The sequence below is a fragment of the Gavia stellata genome, chromosome 2 (genome assembly GCF_030936135.1).
Source record: "Gavia stellata isolate bGavSte3 chromosome 2, bGavSte3.hap2, whole genome shotgun sequence".
Taxonomy (NCBI): domain Eukaryota; kingdom Metazoa; phylum Chordata; class Aves; order Gaviiformes; family Gaviidae; genus Gavia; species Gavia stellata.
In genome coordinates, this window is record NC_082595.1 from 52,431,907 (window position 1) to 52,453,724 (window position 21,818).

The 21,818-nt window shown below is 37.3% G+C and overlaps 1 protein-coding gene across 1 annotated transcript in view; it reads right to left on the bottom strand.

Moving 5' to 3' along the window:
* Nucleotides 1-21,818, bottom strand: part of LAMA2 (laminin subunit alpha 2) — a 287,602-nt gene that overhangs the window by 254,360 nt on the left and 11,424 nt on the right. The window contains exon 4 of the mRNA XM_059831458.1: nucleotides 6,274-6,516. Coding sequence (XP_059687441.1) covers nucleotides 6,274-6,516 — 243 coding nt within the window. The remainder of the gene's footprint in view (nucleotides 1-6,273; nucleotides 6,517-21,818) is intronic.

Sequence of the window (21,818 nt, forward strand, 5' to 3'; positions counted from 1 at the left end):
GGAAGTGGTTACAGACTGACTGCTCACCAAATCTTTCAGTACAAGAATTGCGGTTCATCAAATGAAACCAGTGGTACCCAAGTAAAATGAAACAAAAGGACGTGATTCTTTGTACAACAGGTACCAGATATATGGAACTAATTGCCAAAGGATGTTAGGAATGCAAGCACTCCAGAGGGGTCTGAGGCAAGGATGGAAAAGTATTTGGAATATGGATTCATCAACAGTATGAAATGTGCAAAACACATTAGGATGAGGAAATCCCATGAGCTGAGAAAGTGTTGCATATAAAATACAGCTCTAATACCTAAGCTATTTTTAAATCAATTTTCATGCACTGTTTTACTTATTAAAAAACAGTATTACAAAAATACTGCATATTCCTCTGTGGATATAATTTTATTTTTTTTATTTGCTTAAGTCTACACAAGAAATGTAATGCTGAATGTAGGTTGACATTGTTGAAGTAAATGACCCAGTGCTTAAACACTGATTAGTCATGTTAAACGTGCATTTGGGCTGTGCTACTCAAAAATGTGTAAATAGCAGATGTGCAACTCTATTACTGCCTTAATAATAGTCTAATAGTCATTATCAATATAGTTATATCAACTATCTGACAGTCACATCGATTGCTTCACAAATGCCACTTGCTGAAAAGAAACAAGCAACACCCAAGGCTGTGTTTGATCTGAAGCATCTAGACAACCATTTTGTAAATTTGATACACTTGGCATACTGCAATTAGGTGGCATTCTCATTTCTAGAATCAGATTACTTTCCTTCAAATACAGGGCTAACACCTTTCAGTCTTTCAGTCTTTAATTGTCATGGTAGATCATTCTCAGCAACTGAAAGTAACATATGAAAAGCATCTCACGCAGGAGGATCGGAGATTGTTTCTCTTATTCAGTACAAGGAAATATTAAATTAATTCTGAAATTTCACCTCTCCATTGCCTTGTTAGGATGATTACAAATATATATCTTTCTTCATCAGTTACAATTTGTAGCAGAGATGCATTTATGTATTCCTTCTCATGATACCAAATTAGTATTGCAGCAATTAGCAGGGAGTGATGTTCATGGCATCCTGATACAGCTAATCTACATCTCAGTTTCATTCTTCCATGAAATACAACAAAAAAAGTAACAATGTGATGGAAAGCCAAAAAGCTCACAATTGCACAAGTGGATTTGGTGATGGGGAGGTATGAGATTAAAAAAAAATTATAAATGTAAAAGCTTTTGTAAGGGATAAATGAATGTTTAACTAATCTTCCCCACTGCCCCCCCCCCCCCCCATTAGTACTGACATTGTTAGTATTTTCAACTCCTTTCCTCCTTGACTACAAGAAAGGTAAGCTGAATGCGTTCTTGAAGAAAGAGCCAGACAGTGTAAGACAGATCTCTAACCTATCTCTGTCTTGGGTAAGAGTCAAAAACATCTAGGAAGGGTCTCAACATCGTTGTCCTGTTCATTTAGTCTTTACAACAAGGTTAAGAGCAAGTGCAGAATACATAACCAGAAAGTAGAAACTAGATAGCAATACTACCCTGAGCAAGAACTTCAGGAGCACACCTTGTATCTGATAATACTGGCAAAGGGCAACCGGGATTGAAAAAGAGCCCAGTGTTATCTCTGTGTCCTGCCAAGAGATTTTTCCACCGGCTACACCCACACACACACAAACACTTTTGAAGGAAAAGTATTCCTTATCTATAGCCACTTCAGCTTCTGCTCTTAATCCCTCCTTGTCATATTAAATCTGCCTACCAAACTGACAAATAATGCTCAGCATTTGTAACTTCTGTGTAACCTAAACTCTACTCAACTGCAGAAATATTCTTTGAGGCAGCATCTTCTGAAGACAGATTCTGCCCACCACAAAGAGGGAGGGATTTCTTCTCCTTGTAAGTTTACATACCTTCCACACAGCAATAATGATTATAATTTTTGAAAAACAACTTTCTGTCAGAAGTCCTCTATGTGATGACACTAATATGGACTAGGAAGTCAATTGGCTATTCCAATTAAGATTTAATAAAGTGGGAATTAAATTCACACCCTTCCCCTTGCTTTTTATACTTTCAGAAAGCCTCATTGTAGAGAAAGTCAATGTTTCCCAGAATACGAGGTTTTTTCTTCTTGACTTCTTAGTAAAAGCAAGTGCTTTCCTATGAGATTAATTAAACCCTTCACCCACTGTCTTCACTGGATTTGATTTTCAATCTCTGCTTGCACAGAGAATTACTTTATATTAAAGAAACAACAAAACACAATTATTTTTGACCTAAATATTTTCTCCTAGCCTATTCAAAATACTCTAAATCTATGTATGTTTGAAGAATGCTTTTTCTAAGTGTAACCTCCTATTTCATTTCTTATCAAACTACAGGTCAGGTAAAATGTGTCATTTTCTAAGAAAAGATATACATTTTCTAACATGTTATAGTGATCAACTGGTGCACCTGAAGTCTTCAGAGAGTCCAGCTTTGAAACAACTGCAAGCAAGAGGGAAGATTCCCATGTATAAAAATACAAATATTATACATGCTAGTTCAAACAAGCATTTACTAAAAGAAATCTTCATACACCTCATGGAAAAAAAAAATTATTACATTGAAAGTTAATGTCCAGAGCCTTACATCCACCTAGTCATCAAGGTAAAGAAGCTGTGACACAAATTGTAGTCTAGCAGAAGAAGCAAGATTTCAATAAAAAAGGTACAAACTAGATGCAAACACCAGAGGCTCCTGTGTCAGGGAAATGAAGCAAAAATCACTATGGTAACCCACTAATTTTTAGTTCTCAACCTAATGATCATCTGAGGAAATAAAGAAAAAAAGAAATAACATTCTGATATGGTGTTCAAGTAAAGATGAAAATGTCACAAAATGGGCATTCTTCATTACCCAAAAATAGCAGCGTCATCCCACCAGTTATTAACCCTTACATAAATGACTCTTTCTCAGTTAGTGCCAAAAAAAATTACCATTAAAGCAAGAAACATCAATTCAGTAAAAGTTAATGAGTAACTCATTAATGTAACTGATCTCTTTCAGTTCTTTTTCTGGCTTGGGGACACCGAGACAGTGGAACTTGCTTTTTCATTTTGAAATACTGTTTTGGGAAACTTTAGCATCTACATTTATTGATGGCATACCAGAAACATAAATGCTAAAAGCCTACCTTTGCCAGTGTGATACAGAGACACTCTGGTCTCCCTATGATTTTTTCAGGTATCACTGATCTTAGACAGTATGGAAACTGGAATGCTAACAACCTTTCTGCATTCAGGTCTACACTTTTAGAGAAAATTCCTTATTTGATAATTTCTCGGTTTTGTTCATTCAGAAGCTGTCATTATGTAATTTTCCATTAATTCATTAAAATATTCAATAAAATTATTTTATGCAAAAAATTCTTGGTCTACAGAATGTTTATTCACATTTGACCGAGCAAACTTAAACCTGTGCTAGTTACACTGACCTGAAGATAAATCACAATGGGTTTTTGTTTGTTTGTTGTCTTTTTGTTGTTGTTGTTCTAGTTGTTGTTGGTTTTGATTCTGTGATTGACCAAGAGGATATTACTCTCAAATATTGACACTATTAAACGCCCAAAACATTTTGCTTAGAATTGACATTTCTGGAAATACTCTAATCAAGCAAGTCACTGACTAAAATGTTTGTTGAAAGTATACATGAAAAAAACATATTCTGCTTTTTCTACAATGACAAGCTTTAACTTAAGACACTACTGTAGATGTAGATTTGGCTTTGGAACTGCCTTGCTGACCTATGCTCCTTCTGCACTTTATCAGGTTTCCTGAGTGTACACCAGAATGGTGTGCCTAAATAGCTCATGGGTTTTGAAGCAAAGGAAAGGTACTTAATGTACATTTCATAACTCTGTCAGTCTTACAAAATGTCTGTAATGTCTGATACATAGAACAAAAGTCCTACCCTGGAACAAAAATAAATGATATGCAGATGTAGTTCCACTGAAAGACCAGGAGCCAGGCAAATACCACCTACAACACAATGGCAAGTAAATCTGATATTGGAATGAATTGCATTATTTTTCATGTTACATGTTTGATGAAATATGAAAAAGCATTAACCTGGGTTAATTCTGTGTTAATGCTACATATTTCATAATGCAGTCTATAGCTACTCAGACAGGTGAAACCAGTGTTTTACTTATGAAAAGAATATTGTTATTGTTAAAAATGTAAGCTGATTAATTCATGTGGAATGATACTCTTCCAGTCGCTATAAAAGTTAAGCTTTAGGCTTTTCATTTCAAGGTGTTCTCTCTCTATTAGGGCCATATCTCAGATTAATAACTACTTGTGTGAGGTAAGATTAATTTAGGGTGGCTTGAATCATATGCCTTTCATAGAGCATGCCTGTATCTAACAATTCCCCTTTTCCAAGTGGAATGGAACAGATGCATTCCTCCCTTCAAAGTCTTCTGGCTGTTTAAAGAAACTGTTTATCAGATGCTGATCATTTACTAGGTTCAGGACAGAACACCAATTACTGCACATCAGGCCAAGTTAAAAATTATTGATTGCACACTTAAGATCACTTAAGTTCCACTCGGTTCAGCAGGACTTAAGCCAATGTTACAGTCACAGTTATATACCAGCATGCTGAATAAAAGCCCTTCACTGTTTAACTCAGCCAATGAAGAACACAGGGAGGCACCGGTTTAACCGAGAGGACAGTAGACTACTGGAATCAATATCTGTCTGCAAGAGAATTAGATAATCAAAGAAACTAAACAATGTAAATGAAATTAATTATTGGAATAATTACTTCAGCATTATATTTTCAGTGCAGACATGTTCTCCCAAAGAAACTGTATAAAATTTCTTCGCAAGTGATAAACTGCTAACTCATGTTCTGTTCACCCCTCAAAAAGCACCCAGTTGGAAACATTCTGAAAACGTAGCACATATGTATCGCTGTTTCTTTTAATGTCACTTTATCTGCTCCCGCTAGATTTGCAAGAACAAATACCCATTCAAATGACACAAATACAAACACAAAGTATTTGCGATGATTTCTCCTAGATGTGCAACTGATTTCATATCTGATAACTCATATGAGAGTCCTTTAGATCCAAGCTTACATCTTTTTAAAGTATATCAGCAGGACATTTTCATTGAAAGCTGTATTCTTCTATTTTTGCAGCTGGCGTTGGAAATTTCCTGTGACCGTAAACAAACCATACATATCTATATCCAGTACTCAAAAACAATTGTATTAACAATTTTGCATGTGAATGTTGCTTTGCATGTAGAGGAACAAAAGATAGTAAGTTTGTACCTCTTTATATGGAGATAAGCCATTAAAAAAGTGGGACAGAAAAAATTAACAGAAGGATAAATATTGAGGCTAAAATTTCACAGAACATCATTAGATATCAAAGAATCTGTAAATAAATAAATACTTCAGCTCTATTGCACATTCAAGTCACGTTATTTCCTTGAATTACCACGTTGTGTGCAAAGCAAGTGTTGGAAAAAAACCTGTGAAAAAAATATACAGTTGTTGGAATTTGGTACACATGGCTTTCCCTCTCTTCATTTTAAGTGGCTGAAAATACTGTATTTTCAGCTACAGTTGTTACATTTGCCTTGTTCTTTCAACCACAGATTCTCATTCTCACATCCACCACATCTTTTCTACACCCTCAGTTAAAACAAATGACTGGTACAGGATTCATGTGCCTGGATTCACGACGAAATAGCAGAGGCCTCTCACAGGAGAAAAATGAATAGGTATATGCAGGGGCAGAGTGTCAGTTACAAGCTCTTAAATGAAATAAATTAAACGCTGAGTAAAATCATTACCATTTAACATCCTAGCTTTTACACAGGGACTGAAAATGTGACTCAAAGAAAGGTCTTCTAATGACTTCACTGGGACCATGATTTTTCCCCGTATTCTCACCTTTGTTCACAAGTGACACGGGAACATGCTTCAAGCACCTGAAGTTGTCTGAAAGTACTAGGGCCTGCTTCTACCTAATAACTCTTTTATCTCTTGATTTACTTTGTATAATATGGTTATTAGAGTGTGCCTTGTATGCGTTTATATAGGACCACGTAAGATGAATTTTTTTAAATTGCAAATAGACTACCTCCCCTTTTTTCAAGCATACCAAAACGTTCTGTCTACTCAAAGCAGATATTTGCCAATTAAGCAAAGGGGGGTTTTTCTGCCAGGTTACAGTGCATGGAATAACATCTGATCTTACCTCTCCGTTCTCCAGAGGATGGATTTTGGAATAATAAGAAGTGCATATGACTTCATCATCTTTTATATAGGATGGAGTTCCAGGACGGGGATGAATGTTGTAGCGTGTCAGGCACTCACTGTCTGTGATAGCATAATACTGCCATGGTTGATAGTCTACACCATCCAGCGAACGTTCTAATATCCAGTTCCCAGGTCGAGGTGAGTTAGCTGCTTTCACAATAACATATGCAATCTGGAAAACCTGAAAAATAGACGAATCATTACAATATATGTAAATACATAATTATAAATTCATTTTGATTTCTTGACAGCTACCAGACTAAGAACAGTAAATATGACAATGGTTGATTTTTTTTTCCCTAAAAATGCAATATGGCCTCAGCTTCCATTGAAACTCTTTAACTACAGAAATAAATTCTCCATTAACATTTCTGAAAAAAGATTAGTTGCATTAGGCCAATAGAGACTTTGAAAACAGAATTAAAAAGCACTCTAAATTATACATAACTTAGTAGGTAATTGCTAAGCTGCAGTTTCAGCCAAATGTTTGCAAAGTTTGTTTTCAAGTATTTTCAATTTGTAGAAGTGGGTTTGTTTCTGTATGTGTATTTATAGACATACATTTTCTGCAATGATTAAGAGTTTGCAAAGTCTGTTATAACTTTATCGCTGTTAAGAAAAAATGTAAGTTTAAGGTATTGAAAGGTAATCACATCATGCTGAAATCATTCTATAAAACAGTCTTGTTTCAATCACATGACTCGGCACTGTGGCCATAAATAAGTTTTATAGGACAGAGACACATCAAATATCACTATAAACAGAATGTAAGCATGTAATCAATGCTCATTATGGTCCATTTCACCTGCCTATTCAATTGATTTATCAAGGTTTATTTCTGTTTACAGGCTTGCTGGAATGCAAGCCACAAACAATACATTTGCAATTGCAGAATTACATAGGTTAGTGACACAGTTTTGTTTTGTTTTGGGTTTTTTAACCTAATAACATCTAGATGCTACAGAGCTAGAACTGAAGCTAAGGAAAGGAAACAGCTATTTCCATTAGAAAGGCAGAACATATAGCAAGTTGCTATTTTTAAGATGCAGTGCTGTGAGTCTGTACATGAGGATGCCAGAGGGTACCATGGAGAGAACAGTGTTGATTTAATACTTAATGTTTTCTATATTGGATAATCGTTGTAAAAAAGCTGCATGATTCAGACTTAGTCCACACGAAATCTGTTGTGAATGCTTAGACAATCAGTAACGCTGGTGAAAGAAGATCCTACAGTAATCAATGAAAGAAACAGTAAGAAGACTCAAATCAGTTTTTTTAATAACCACCAGCTTTATTAGAAAATAGATATTATGTTAAGTGGCAGATTACTGCAAATACTACAGTACTTCTGATGATGGAGGCAAAGAAGACGTTTATCTCCAATTATCATTCCTGCGTTCTGTGTAGATGCTGAGAACATGGTGAGATCCACAATAGCTTCAGTCAGGAAGTCAAATCACTAACAATCAAAGTTTTTCAGTGGGAATAAGAAGTGGGTGAGGCTGTATTTATCTTGACCTGAAAAACATGTGTGTAACTGCATTCGTGGAGGATTATCTCAAGTTATCAATGTTTTCCTTCAACAGCATAAAAGAATATCTCCAGAGACAAGGAGAAACCTGCGTTTCAACGGGAATCATACAATCACTTGTCCCGTTTCACATATGCCCTTTCCTCTCTTAAACTCATTTATAGATATATTCCATTGCGGCCACAAATAACTGTAACTGTAACAATACCGGCCCAGTGTCACCAATACTGTTTACAATAAACACAACGTTAATATACCTCTCCAAACTGTTCCCCGCCCCCCAGTTAAGCTCTTTGAAATGAAAGAAAATAGCTGGAGTGTTTAATTATTTCCTAAGGGAGATAATGAGCAACAGGTGTATTTTAAGGAACTAGTATATCAAGAGTTATTTTGTACATTGTCCTTTGCATGAGTAAAGAATGCAATGCCCAGTATAAATTTTTTTTCCACCAGCATTATCTAGTCAAACCACATAAACTCTCTCAGCTCCAGCCGTTCAGAATAGAGGTTTCATTCTACAGTACTTCTAAATACTTTAAAAAAAAAAATTTAAGTATTTTACCCCAAGTTCTCATAATAAGACTATTCCTTATATGTTAAAATTATAACAGCTAAGGTTAAACACATTGCTAGGGCTTCTACCGTGGAAGATCTGTGGTTTAGGACACAGCTGACAATAAACTCATAATCTTAGGTGTTCATACATAGTTTCCTTTGTGGAAGTCCTAAAATCTGCAAAACTTCACAGAAGATTCAGTGCTAAATACTGCCAAAAAACCATTTAGCTCTGCAAACATCTTGGATGCGTTGGCTCTGTGCGGCCAAGAGGCATAATCAACAGGAAGCCTTTTTTTGTTTGCTTACTTTAAAGTACTAGGCTGTGTGGGAGAGTGAAACTTTCTACAGTGACATTTCAAATTAGAGCCCTATTTCAATAACACTTCCTGCACATTCTGCTGAAATTTGTTTGAAGTCTTCTTTCTTACCTTTTGGGATAGCGTACTGTTTGACTGCAATTTATTATATACCCTTGGCTTTGACTATTCTTAGCATACTTTGTAAATGAAACTGCAACAAAATTTTATAAAAAAAGCAGAGGAGTGGAAACAGCATATTGCAGGTCATAGTGGGGTGGACATTATTTCTCTTAATCTAAACTTGACAAGGAAAAAAGGTTGTTAAGGTAAATAAAAGAATACACATGAAGGGCTGTTTTTAACTACTACTCAGTTACAGTTTTTGGCCTGATCCAGACTACTACTACTGTCCTAGACTTTGAGTGTTCCTGTAGTGGCATCTGCAACAGCACCGAGCTATTGGTAACCCACTGACATGCGAAACATTCTCTTTTAAGTCTCTATTCACGAGTGGAACTGAAAGACTGTTTTGTATAAAACAAAATTATCTCCTGGGCAGAGAAGCAGAGCTGGAACTAAAGACCCGAATTTTTAAACATTGGTAGGCTGTTAATGCTAACTGCAGTCAGGGGAAGATGAACAAGCACGTGCATCAAAATCATGGCCTGGTTGATATTATTCCTGATCTTTCTCGCTAAGGCTAGGCTGAAGAAAGTACAGGATGCTAATCCCTGCTTCTCAGAAACACCTCTTCTTTGGGGGACAGCTAGACCTGTAAAGCTTTAGCATGAATCAGGAAGACGGCTGTGCCAGCTTAGAGAGTTACATTAGTCACTACCAACTCATCACAGCGCTATGACACAGACAACAAGCATAGTGTATTCCATCCTTTAATGTGCTTTCTGAACAAGTTGACAGTAACAACTAGTGCAGAAGAAACAGACTAAAATTAATGGCAGCTGTATGATGATTCTCAAAGCAAGTCAATGTCATGGAAGCAACACTAACTTTCCAACCGATTGGAAAACTGTCTTTCTCCAGGTGCAAGTGTAACCCCTCTTTTACTGTGGAGTTGCTTAGCAAATGGTGTTCTGCTTACTACAATACAACCAGCAAGAGCCTAGTGGCATGAGAATACTAATACCAATAAAGTGTAATGTATCACAGAGTTTTGCTGTATTTATTTCCACAATCAAAAAAAGTGAACCTGCTCCGATTTCTGGAGCCATGTTTCTTAGTAAATTGTAACACTGAGGTTCTATTCCCACAGGGTAATTGACAGAGCATGCCTGGTTTACTTTTCAAATAGCATCAATAAGCTGACACGTGTCAGTTGATGTAATAATTGTACAATCTTAGAGCACATCTGGTTTTGTACAGGTGCAACAGAATGCAACCTGGAGACCAAAGTTTGCTGATGCAAATGTGAAAACGGAGCAATACCAAGCTGCCTAGTAGCATGTAATAGTCCATTAACACAGCTGCCAAAGTGCAGCTGGTGCTTTTTTCTACTTGCTCTGCTCATGTGACGATAGTGTAATTATGGGGGTGGGAGGGAAATAGTCTAAATAGTCCTTTAAGCCTTTCCCAAATTATAGACAACATAATCCTCAAGATGAGAAACAAAATGAGTCTTGGGTCTCATTTTCACTGGTAATTGTCCCAGCAGTGAGGTCTGTGAAGCACATATTGTGAGGAACAGTTCCCTAAGTTATAGCACTGTATCTTCTTATGAATGCCTCATAAGACATAGAAAAGTGCATCCTGCTATACAGGATAATTTGCTAGACTAATATTATTCAGATAGAGCTGAAGTGAATCATTAATCTGCATAAGGTTAGCTAGTGAAGCAGGAAATCTCATTGTGCCTGACTCCCACCTGCACTTCTATTTAAAAAATAAATCTTTCGGTTAGAAACCGTTCCTGTAAGTCAGAATATCATCAGAGAAAACATACAGTACCACACAATTCTACAGAAGCATTTGCATTTCATTTCCTCAACAGAAGAATGTAATAGCTCTAATGGAGGCTTCCATCAGCAATCTGGTGCAAACTGTGTATCTACTTATTTACCGTAATTACATTATGTTGTTGATTCTTATTCCAGTTCAGTGTTCAAGTAAACATGGTATTCTTTCATTGAGAAGAGTGCAGAATTTGGGCAAGGATTTGCTTCCTTACAGGCTGGCATAAATACTGTTAAAACTTGTGGCCTTAAACATCCCGTGGATTTATTTAACCAGCCATTTAAAAGCCCCGTTAGGGGCAGCAAAGCACTGCAGACACCCCTTGTCCCAGTGCAAAATCCATCCAGATGAGTCAACTGAGAAAGCTACCTCAGAACGCTCTGCAGGCTAACGGGGGTTATTGCCTACAGGGCGGGACAGCTCATTAAGAGAAGCAAGGGAAAGAACATTTTTGGATGGTTTAAAATTTATTATGGGATGTGTTAAGGGGGTTGTTTAAATGGATGAGACTTCCTATGGAACATTTAGGGGAGGGAATAAAGGCAGGGAAAGGGAGGGATCAAGGTGGATCAGGGAGGAACAAGTGGAAGACAGAGGAAAAAAGAGGTAAAAGGAACTGGTTGACTGAAAATAGCTAGCTGGTCAGCGTGTTTGTCCTGACCTCGATCACTGAAGTCTGTCCTATTTTCTCATTAAATCCATTTCTAAATATCTTCCATTTAGGTGTGCTCCCTCTTTTCAGTGTGTATGTGTGAACGAAAGTTAACTTCAAGCTCGACTGGCCAGCAAGTAGAAGAGGTCTGAGTACCAGCAATTAGAGTAGGGCTGCAAATCTCCAAGGGTCTTCTGTTTGGGTGCCAGCAACTGGAAACACCAGTCAGATCTGGGTCCAGCTAGTGGATAGATTATCTAAGGCCAGCTACTGAAGTGTTCCATGTTGTGTATGCAACCATAGATGTACACACACACACATGCCTCTAGCAGACTTTAATCCTAATCAGCTGAAGATAAGAACAGGGTGAGGCAGCCTGTGCTGTATTTGTGTGAGTGCTGTGTGTTCATGTGGGTGCTGATAGGGCACGGTGGTCTATTTATGTTGCTCTGTGCAGCCGTCTGTGTGCGTGTGTCTCACTCTCTCAGAAATATGAGCTCTGCCTTGCTACAGTCCGAATGTGAAGACAGACCCACAGCAGCCTTGCATCCATCCGGCTGCCAGATTCAGTAACTTCTAGTACCTAGGATGACAAACAATCAGGAATCACAGATCTAAACAAATTCTCAATGCAAAACAGTGTTCCTCAATCGTTAGCTTCTATCTTTACACTCATGTATAAAAATGACTTATATATGCAGGACATCATGCATCTCAAATTAAATACCACATTTGCACTGTTTTTCATTTTGGAATAGCCTCTCCTACAGGGTTAAGACATGAAACAGACCAAATGCAACTACTTCTGCTAATGAGCCACAGTAGAGGCCTTGTCAGTTTGAGAAACAGCTCCTCGTGTTCTCAGAGGCCGATATCAATTCTTATGATTCTATGTAGTCAGTCATATTTCAAGTCACATATGCTGTTATGGATTATTGTTTGTGTCTATTATTTATGAAAGAGAGTAGGCAGTTTTGATGCAAGAATTTTCAAACAATTGGCTGTTTAAGAACAACTAATCTTCTCATTTTGGTCTCACATCCAACTCGGAGAAAAAGTCTAATTTAGAAATGGAGTGGCTCTCCAGATTCCTCAAACGACCATCTAGCGCGTATCTTTTTCTGTCGCTGTCCTGAGAGACAGTGGCCATGGTTTCAAACATTCTGCTCACAGTTAGAAATTCTGTAATTGAAAATGTTGGCATGGGGAAAAAAAAAAAAGATGCTTAGCAGTATTCAGCTAATACCAGTTTAGAGAGCTGAACAGCTCCCCACCATGCTGCAGTTTGCCTTCTAATGACAATGTCTCTCCTGTTCATCTGAGCTGCTTCCAACTGAAATGCTGCTACCAGATGGGGAATTTGGGCTGAAAGATGCACACACTTGATTCCAGCATAGGTTTTTTTTCCACAGTGTTTCAAACAATTCTGGTTACTAGCTAGCAGGGCATCATCTGTCCCAGAAAGTTATAGCTACAAATGTCATGCAAAATAAGATGTCCATGGCACTTTGTGGGAAAAACTGAGGGAGATTTTACCATAGCAAACCTTGAAATGCTGTAAGGTAGGTGTCTCCAAATCAAGCCAAGTTTCAGTTAGAAATCTTCCATCTTTTCTAACTAAAGAAAAATTCACTCATGTACAATGCTTATTTCCATTCAGTTAATAACTGCAGAACATGCATTTTAAAAAAACAATTTAAAAATACCTCAACTTAGAACAAGCTCAGCTTTCTCTCTCCCTGTATATAACTGCTAGAGAGGCTCAGGGTCCTTTAAGAACATTTTCTTCTCCTTGATAAAAATAGAACCTTTATTAATACCTCTCAACTTTTGCTCATTTTGTAAGTAAAAGATGATTATAACTTGTGTCATTTAAAAAAAAAAAAAAAAAGCAAAGTCTGTTAAAACAGCGCACTTTATAAAATGTCAAACTAAAGGTCTCAGGTTGTCCAGCCATTGAATATCTAAGATACATTAAGGCAAATGGAGGGAGCCAGTACCTGTAAAGTTTCTGGCAATGTCAACTTTGTTCTTTGTAATTTTCTCTGTTGGTTTTCTCCATTACCCACTGTTCAGTTGTTTGTGATGGCCTCAGAAAGAATAGCTGCTTTCTGTTCACCATTTTCGCTGCTCATCATTGGCCTAGTATACACCAGAATTGAGGGCTAAAGTTAGCAATTTCTTGTCACAATGCTTTTAAATAATAGCAGAAAGCAATTTCTTTTCTCTTTATTTCCTAAGGCTAATCACTTCTTTCCATGGAGAGAGAGTATCATGAAGAAAGGAAAATTGATGGAAATGCCAATATTCAAACCTTTCTTCTTCAAACCTAGACAATAGAAGAGAAGAACAGAAAAGGTGGCTCTTCTATTTTGGTGCTAAAACACACAAAAAAACTTTTTTTTTTTTTTGCTTAATCCAAGAACTGATGCTCAGCCTGAGTCCAGTAGTGTTGAGTGTACACCACAGGGTAAAGGGTTCTCATTTCTTTCAGTGAGGCTTCCATGCAATGTCCTCTCACCAGCTGCATTTCAGAGTGACCTGTCTGTTCCTCTAGTTTGAGAAGAAAAGAACTATCACAGTCATTTTTTACGCTCCATTTAAAAGTTCTACAACACACAAACCTTGTAACCTAAACATTTAAAACTATTCTCAATCTACTCACCTATTACAGACTCATACCAAGTCTTTATATTTTAATTCCATAATAAGAATATTAATTTTAATATAGATTAAACTATTTAGTCAGATACAGGAACAGCACATAAGAATCTGCTTTTCCTAGAACGCTTACTTTTCTTACAGAATCATAGAATGATCTGGGTTGGAAGGGACCTTTGAAGATCTAGTCCAACCCTCCTGCCTTAAGGAGGGACATCTTGCACTAGAGGCTGACTGCTCAGTAGTTCCCAGGCTCCTCTTTATTACCCTTTTTAAAAAAAGGTGTGATATTCCCTTTTCCTAAGTCACTGGGGACTTCGCCTGACTGCCGTGGCTTTTCAAATATGATGTAGAGTGGCTTAGCAACTACATCAGCCAATTCCCTCAGGACCCTGGGATCTATCTCGTCGAAGTTATTTGGATTTCCTTTTTGTACAACAGAGAGCAAGTTCATGCTGCACTAATTTTATCAATGTGAAATTAAAGATCTTTTTCAACGTTATGGTTTCTGACTTTTCTGCAGAGTGCTAAGAAGTATATAATTAAATCCTTGTTATTTAGTGAGGTGACATCTACCTTGTAGAGAGGGATACAAACAAACATCTGAAACTGTTGTACTGTTAGCATAGAGCATCTTCTGCATTATCAGCATTTAAACCTTTTAACATTTCCCTGCTGAAACCTTCATAAGCTTTTACTTCGAGTTCTCTGGAAAAGGACATGTTATTCACCATATATAGCGTATGATAAGAGGCATCATCTTGAGGAACTGGGATTTTGATTTGATTTTGATTGCAAGGTCTTTAAGGTTAAGATCATTGATCCAAATATGAAATAGCCATGTACTAATTTATACCCATTCCCTGAACATGACACAATGTTCTCTCCATCTCAATCTGGAAATATTGTGCATTATGAACAACTTGAATAATGAAAACATGAATAAAGTAGTAACTTGAGCCTTCAAATTAAAAAAAATAGACTTTTTTCCAAAATGTTTTCAGCCTCTTGTTTGCTTCTTTGTTTTCTTCACTTTCTCTTCATATACACCATGCTTCATTTCTTTAGCTAAGCATGCTAGTTAGCTATATAGTTAGTCTAGCTAAACATGGTTAAAAAGGCTTAAAAATATATTCTGGCAGTGATTCTAAGCTGTCTCATATCACTAAAATTTGGAAATTTCAAAAACATACACAAGGAAAGAAGAAAATGGAAAAGAGATTCTAAATCTGATTTCCAGATCAAAAAAGCGTATGCATGTTCAGTTTTCATTTTCGCTTTTAGTTCTTAATACTTTTTAAATTATCCTGAGAACTGCTTTAGATGTGGATAAATTGCTGTATGGCATAGCAGGGGATATATGGAATATAAAAAAGTGAATTATGAGATGAGTAATTTTATGTATTTCCATCTCATAGCCCCCTTTTACAATCAGAATTTACTTATGAATAATTAGAAGACATAACACATTAGGACTCACAACCAAGCAAAAGGTTTATCTTCACCATGAAGTTGTATGTTCTGTTTAAGCATAGACCAAGCCTCTGTTTTTCCACATTTTGTAGCTGGAGACATCCATGTATTGGTTCTGGCTGAGATGGAGTTTATTCTCCCCATAGCAGCCCTCGTAGTGCTGTGCTGTGTATTGGTAGCTAGAAAGGTGTTGATAACACTCCAGTGTTTTGGCTGCTGCTGAGCAGTGCTCACATAGCACCAAGGCCATTTCCCCAACATTCCCCCCTCACCAGTTTGCTGGGGGTGGGCAAGACCTCGGGAGGGGACAAGGCCAGGACAGCTGACCCAAACTGACCAAAGGGATACTCCATACCATATGACGTCTGCTCAGCAATAAAAGCTCAGAGAAGAAGGAGGAGGGGGGGGCATTCATTATTTACGGTGTTTGTCTCCTGAGCAACCGCAATGCGTACTGAAGCCCTGCTTCCCGGGAAGTGGCTGGACATCGCCTGCTGATGGGAAGTAGAGAATAAATCTTTGGTTTTCCTTTGCTTCCGCACGCGGCCTTTGCTTTTGCTGTATTAAACTGCCTTTATCTTGACCCATGACGTTTTTTTCATCTTATTTTCTCCCCCCGTGTCCTGCTGAGGAGAGACTTGGTGGCATGTGGCGTCCAGCGACTTGGATCTTCTTCAGTCACTTATTTCACATTAGTCCAAATCAAACAAGAAGAGCTACATTGACTGGTTTTACTGACTGTCTAAACTACATCATTGATAAATGAGTCTCTAAGTGCTTCCACAGAGCATGTGACCTGCTGCACATGGATTTCACGGAGCACAAAGAGAGAGATAGAATAATTTTGCCATCAATAGATTTGATGACAGGACTGTATACATATATATATTCATTCTTCTTTGTTCAGAACAAGGGATGGTTTTATGCACCCCCAAGGCCTATTTAAACATTTACTTTATTACTATTAGTACTTTTTCCTAGAGTGGTTTGAGATCCACCAACAAATCAAGACCATTGCACAGGTGAGGAAAAACTCTTGGCAAGTCAGATTCAATGCTCTTGACCAAGCTCTGATCTACTGTGCACATTATTAAAAGTATCAGCATTTTACCCTCTGCCATATACTGCTATCATCCGAACACTTTTACATCCTGCTAGCTTAAACAAATGGCAATTAAAAACAATCTTAAGCATATTTCACCAAATCATTGTATAAATACTGGCATAATGCTGCAAAGGACTACATGACATTCGTATGACAAGGTACTTTCTTACTGTTAGGAGTTGCTCCTACTCCCCTAAATCTTAACTTACACACAAAACCTTACAAAACACAAATTAGTCAATTAATAACCTATCTCTTAACACACATTCAGCTGTCCTTCTCTTACAACCATTTTCATCATGTGTACTACACCATCTTGTTGCCCATCTTGCAGCATAGACCTTACATTTCAATAATAATTTTCCAATAAACGGCTAGCACAACAGAAGCACTATTCATGACCACCACTGTCAGCTGCAAAACTCATTTTTTCAAGTTAGGTTTTTATTCATCATAAACCATTCAATGACAACATATTTCTTCAGTAAGGAGGGCAAAACCTATTCAAAGTTGAGAATCCTATGATCCCATTATTTGTCATGCCACCATTCTCCCAGGCTCTGTGACTTTCCTTAGAACCAGAATTGCCAATAGTACAAAATCAGAAGAAAACCTCGTATTCATGTCAGAACATATGTGTCATTCTGGATTCAAAGGTTATAATGAAGTATTTAGGACCTATATCCTGAAACTATTTGCCTGAAGGATGGAAAGGTGAATAGCCAAAATTAGAAAAGGAAAAGTGGTATGTGTATTTATTGTAGTCATCCAGAGAAAATGTAAGGCAAATAACCTCAGAAAGAAAAACTATAAATTCTCAAAACTTCTTAAAAACTTTGTCAGTGTGTATTATGAACTGAAGCTGAAAGGATTTGCTTAATTAGAAATCTTTCTGACTAAGCACAAGGCAATAAAGTTATGGTCTGATTTAGTGGGGAGCATAAAAAAAATTCCACAAAATAATCCTGTGGAGATATATTGTTAATACAACTACTCAACCTAGCCAGCAGCACTTTATATGGTGGGTATTACAACTGATCTTTCAGGACAATAATAGCTTCTTAGCATTTCAGAATGCATTGAAGAATACTCCCACCACGTATTATTGCACCACTCATGAAAAACTTTCTTTTTTAATGCTGTGGGAAAGTGAGCTTGAGTAACTTCACTAACACTTCATGTAAAAGCTTAATGCAGCAGGCTGTACTGGAGTTATGGCTGGCAGAGATGTGCACTCTCGACCTTTAGCTAAGGAAAAAGGTAATTCTTTTTTTTTTAGGCTTTTTGTCTGACTGATGTCAATGTGGGAAACTTTATTCTGAGACAAGAACTGAATCCTGGATGGCATCTGTTACCAGTGTGCATATATTCTCTCCTTCCTGCGAAGAGAAAGCCAGGAGGAAAGCTACATAATGTAAAGTATACTTGCTAATAGTATATAAATGAGGTAGTTCTTAAAAATGTTCACTGTGATGTCAAAATATTTACTACAGTTCTGTTTGTTTTCAGAATTCCTAATAATGATGTTTTCTAGGTATGTTTGCTATAAATCCTCACTGATATATTTATGTGTTGTTTGTTTTCTGTTTTTTCTTATTTCTTTTTTCAAGTCATTTCATTATAAACTAACTTCAAATCCAATAGTTTTGCTTTGGTTAAAAAGAATACCAGAAGGACAAAGTACGTTTTGTTTCATCCAACAGATATCTGATTATTGCATTACCAGCAAATTATGAAACTAAAGAAATTAAGGGAATTACTAAAATGTTCAGATTCAAGTCTATGAAGGCAACAAAAAAAGATTTTTTTAAAAAAAATCAGTATTATAGCTAACAACCAGTTACATGTGTAAAAATTGGCTGGGGACTTTAATAAAACAGAACAGACCTCATTCTTTTTTTATATTAGTTCCACGGTCTCATTTTCATGGTTTTAGTTGCATCTTTTTTGGGCTGTCACTTTAACAGTTCATTACCACTTAGGTATAACTGAGCCAGAGAACTGGACTTAGGATTTTTTTTTTTTTTTTTTCTCAAATGTTTACATTACTTCAAAACAGAATGATTCATGTGCAAGAAATACTAAAAAGAAATATTCAGGATGACAGCTCTGTGTTGCAGGCATGGACTGTAGCTCATAGATCAGTATTTTATACTTCAAAGTTTTACAATCACTTGAAGCCAATGCAGAGTGCCAGCTGCTCCAGAGAGGGGTAGAACTGTTTTCCCCACCACCTCCAGAAATATGTTCTTGCCCCCTTCCCCACGCTGGCTTTAAAACCTCACAGAGCAAGCCAAATTAGAAAATTGTTCTGGCAGAAACCTAACCCCCCAAAAACAAGACAAGACACAGTTTTCACTATCAAGGTACTGGTCTGGTTCGCTGCATGGCAGTACAAGTGCTAGTGCCAGAACAAGGGAGACATGAATGTCTCCCTTTAGCCAGCTTAGGGAGGGGGGTGTGATGGGGGGGAACAGCAAATCACGGAAGTGCAGCATTACAGTCTGAACAGACTTTGCTTCTGTTCACATTTCTCTCTTTAGACAAACATTTTTGGAGATGGACAAAACAGACTGGCATTTGTTGGTGAAAAGTCTCAGTTTGGATTAATTTTCGTTTCTGTTAAATGACTTTCTTGTTTGGGGATGAAGAGAAGCTTTAAGCTTTACCTTCAGAGAAACTGTTTTGAAAGCATCTCGGAGATTTGAAGCACATAATTATTAGTAAAAGAGAAAAAGAAAATATTAACTAAAAGCCTAAGCAAAATGTTTGGACATATACACAAATTTAACATATGAAGACTGACTGGCACCTAATTTTATTAATCTGTTTCTAGTATCCCAAGACTAACCAGTGTCGTTAATCTTCTCTTTATGCCCTTAGCTATTCTGATATTTGATATCAGAAGTTATTCAATAGAAAGCTAGCTGTAATTGTTTTTTTCCCACTGGAAAATGTATTTGATATTCCAGAGCAGAGAAAATATAATGTGAAAACCAAATATGTCCTAGTGATATACATATTCCTATACTACTGTGCAGATAATGTGTAAAGGCTATTTTAATATGGCTTTGATGCTCACCACATTCTGGTTCCTTAGCCGCTGTTTGGTGAACTGTTATTAGTTAAAATAAAAAACTATAAATCCACATTAAAAGAAACAATGTTGTTGTGAAATATCTGATCATCCAATTTACCTTATATTTCACTGTGCCTGTAAGACTGACTTCAGTCAATCCCTAAAGGATTAGTTTAACTGGATCTAATTGTAGGGTTCAGCTGTATACACAAAGACCCACACAATGGGTTCCACTAGTTTTTTGAAACCAGACAGCAGGGAGATGGTTCCAGAATCCAAAAATCATGCAACAACTTCTAAACAGTCAAGACTGAAAAACCTGGTTATTTCATCTTTAAGAAGAAAATAAATTGGACAGGTATGCAGACTGAGTAAATTCATGGTCTCTGCTGCTTAATTTGCAGTATGACACAGTTCCTGGAATATGTGTTTTCAGTCTGGCTTTGGAAGGGATGGCAATCTCATTTACTAGAAACACAAAGAAACGGCTACTCAGAAAGGGCAGCTTTACTTTTGAGATTACAAAAGTACTCCAAGCCAGTCCTTCCTACAGCAATATTCTTGTAACCTCATCAGTCAAACACTAGAAGGGAGAGGGAAGAAGGCCAAAAGTGGGCAGAGAAGTGGTGATGGAAATAAGAATTTAATTGCTCATATAATCATTCATTTAATGAATGAACATTAAATTCATTTAATGAACAGCCATTCTTTCTTTAAATTAAACATATTACGACCAGGTAGCCTGTCTCAGACTGGCCACACATCTGGGCAACACCTTCAACACAGTTCTGCAAGACAGTACTTGCCACACTCGCCTCAAGTCATCCTTGGCTAACAGACACGCGAACTCTGCCACTGTGTAACAGTGATGAACTCTTTCTGAAAGAGAGTAGTGCTCCCCCAAGGGATCTCGCTAATATGTTGTGCGTCAAGGGAACTGACAGCTGAAAATAACGTTTCCTTCAAACAGCTATCAACACAGCACAGGCATACTGGCAAAGCAAAGGAGCAAATGACAAGCAAGGTCTCACAAGCAAGGTGTCTTTACAGGAGGTTTCTCCTCTCTCCTATTTCCCTTCTCTCCCAACAAAGGTCAGCAGTATTGCATTAAGACATGGGGAAATACCACCATTTTGATGTGTGTAGCATCTGATAGGCTTACATAAAATCTGGACTATGTTCAGACACAGAGCTTACGAGGGTACATCCACATTAGCTTTTTAGCTCAGATAAAGAGCGTGCTTTTGAGGTGAATCTCCCAACTGCCCCAGTTTAGCATGCTTTGGTTCACATCATGACTAGATCATGGAGCTCACAAACTGGATTCCCTTCAGATAAGAACTAATCTAGGAGAACATGCTTAGACATACCTGATTCATTTTAGCTGCTAATGGACATTCAGCCCATGGTCCAGAACAGAGCTAGTTTGAAGTATATTTCCTGACAAGTGAGCTGGGTCCTCAGCACCAAATAAACAGAAGTCCTGTCCCAAGTCTGTCCCCCCTCCCTCCCACTGTGACATGCTCTTTGCTAATGCAGACAAAACTGAAGTATCAATATTCAGATTTTTTCCTCAGTTGGTTTCAAATTTTACCCAAATGTTCAAATTACAGTCACATTACAGTCAAATGTGAAATTACATTTCACATTATGTATAGTAGTCTTCAGATGTATAAACACATTGTGCAACCCAAAAATCAAGCCTTAAAATAAAAATAATGATTAAAAAAAATCAAGACTTATAAAGCACAGTAACAAAATAATGAATCACAGTCCATATTGTGCACATGGTATCTATTACTCAGCAGTGAAATATTACTTTCAGAAATTTATTATATGCTACTTCTGATGTTTGTAGCTGTCCTACCTATAATAGCAAAGAGTGAAGATGTACTTTCCATGGGACTCTTCCTCCCTAATGAACATTTTTTCAACTTGGTGGCAACTGTGCACATACAGATTCTGTTTCCATTCATTGATAGGAGGGGGGGTTTCCCTCCCTTTTAAGCTCTTCCCACAGACTACCACACTGAGCTTTTATAACACTAGTCTGAGTCCTATCCTGTTATTTTCCTGTCCCAGCCTGAATCTCTCCCATTCATCTTGTCACAGGTTCTTAGTTCTCTCATGTATGTCTTTTGCCACAGAGCCACTTAG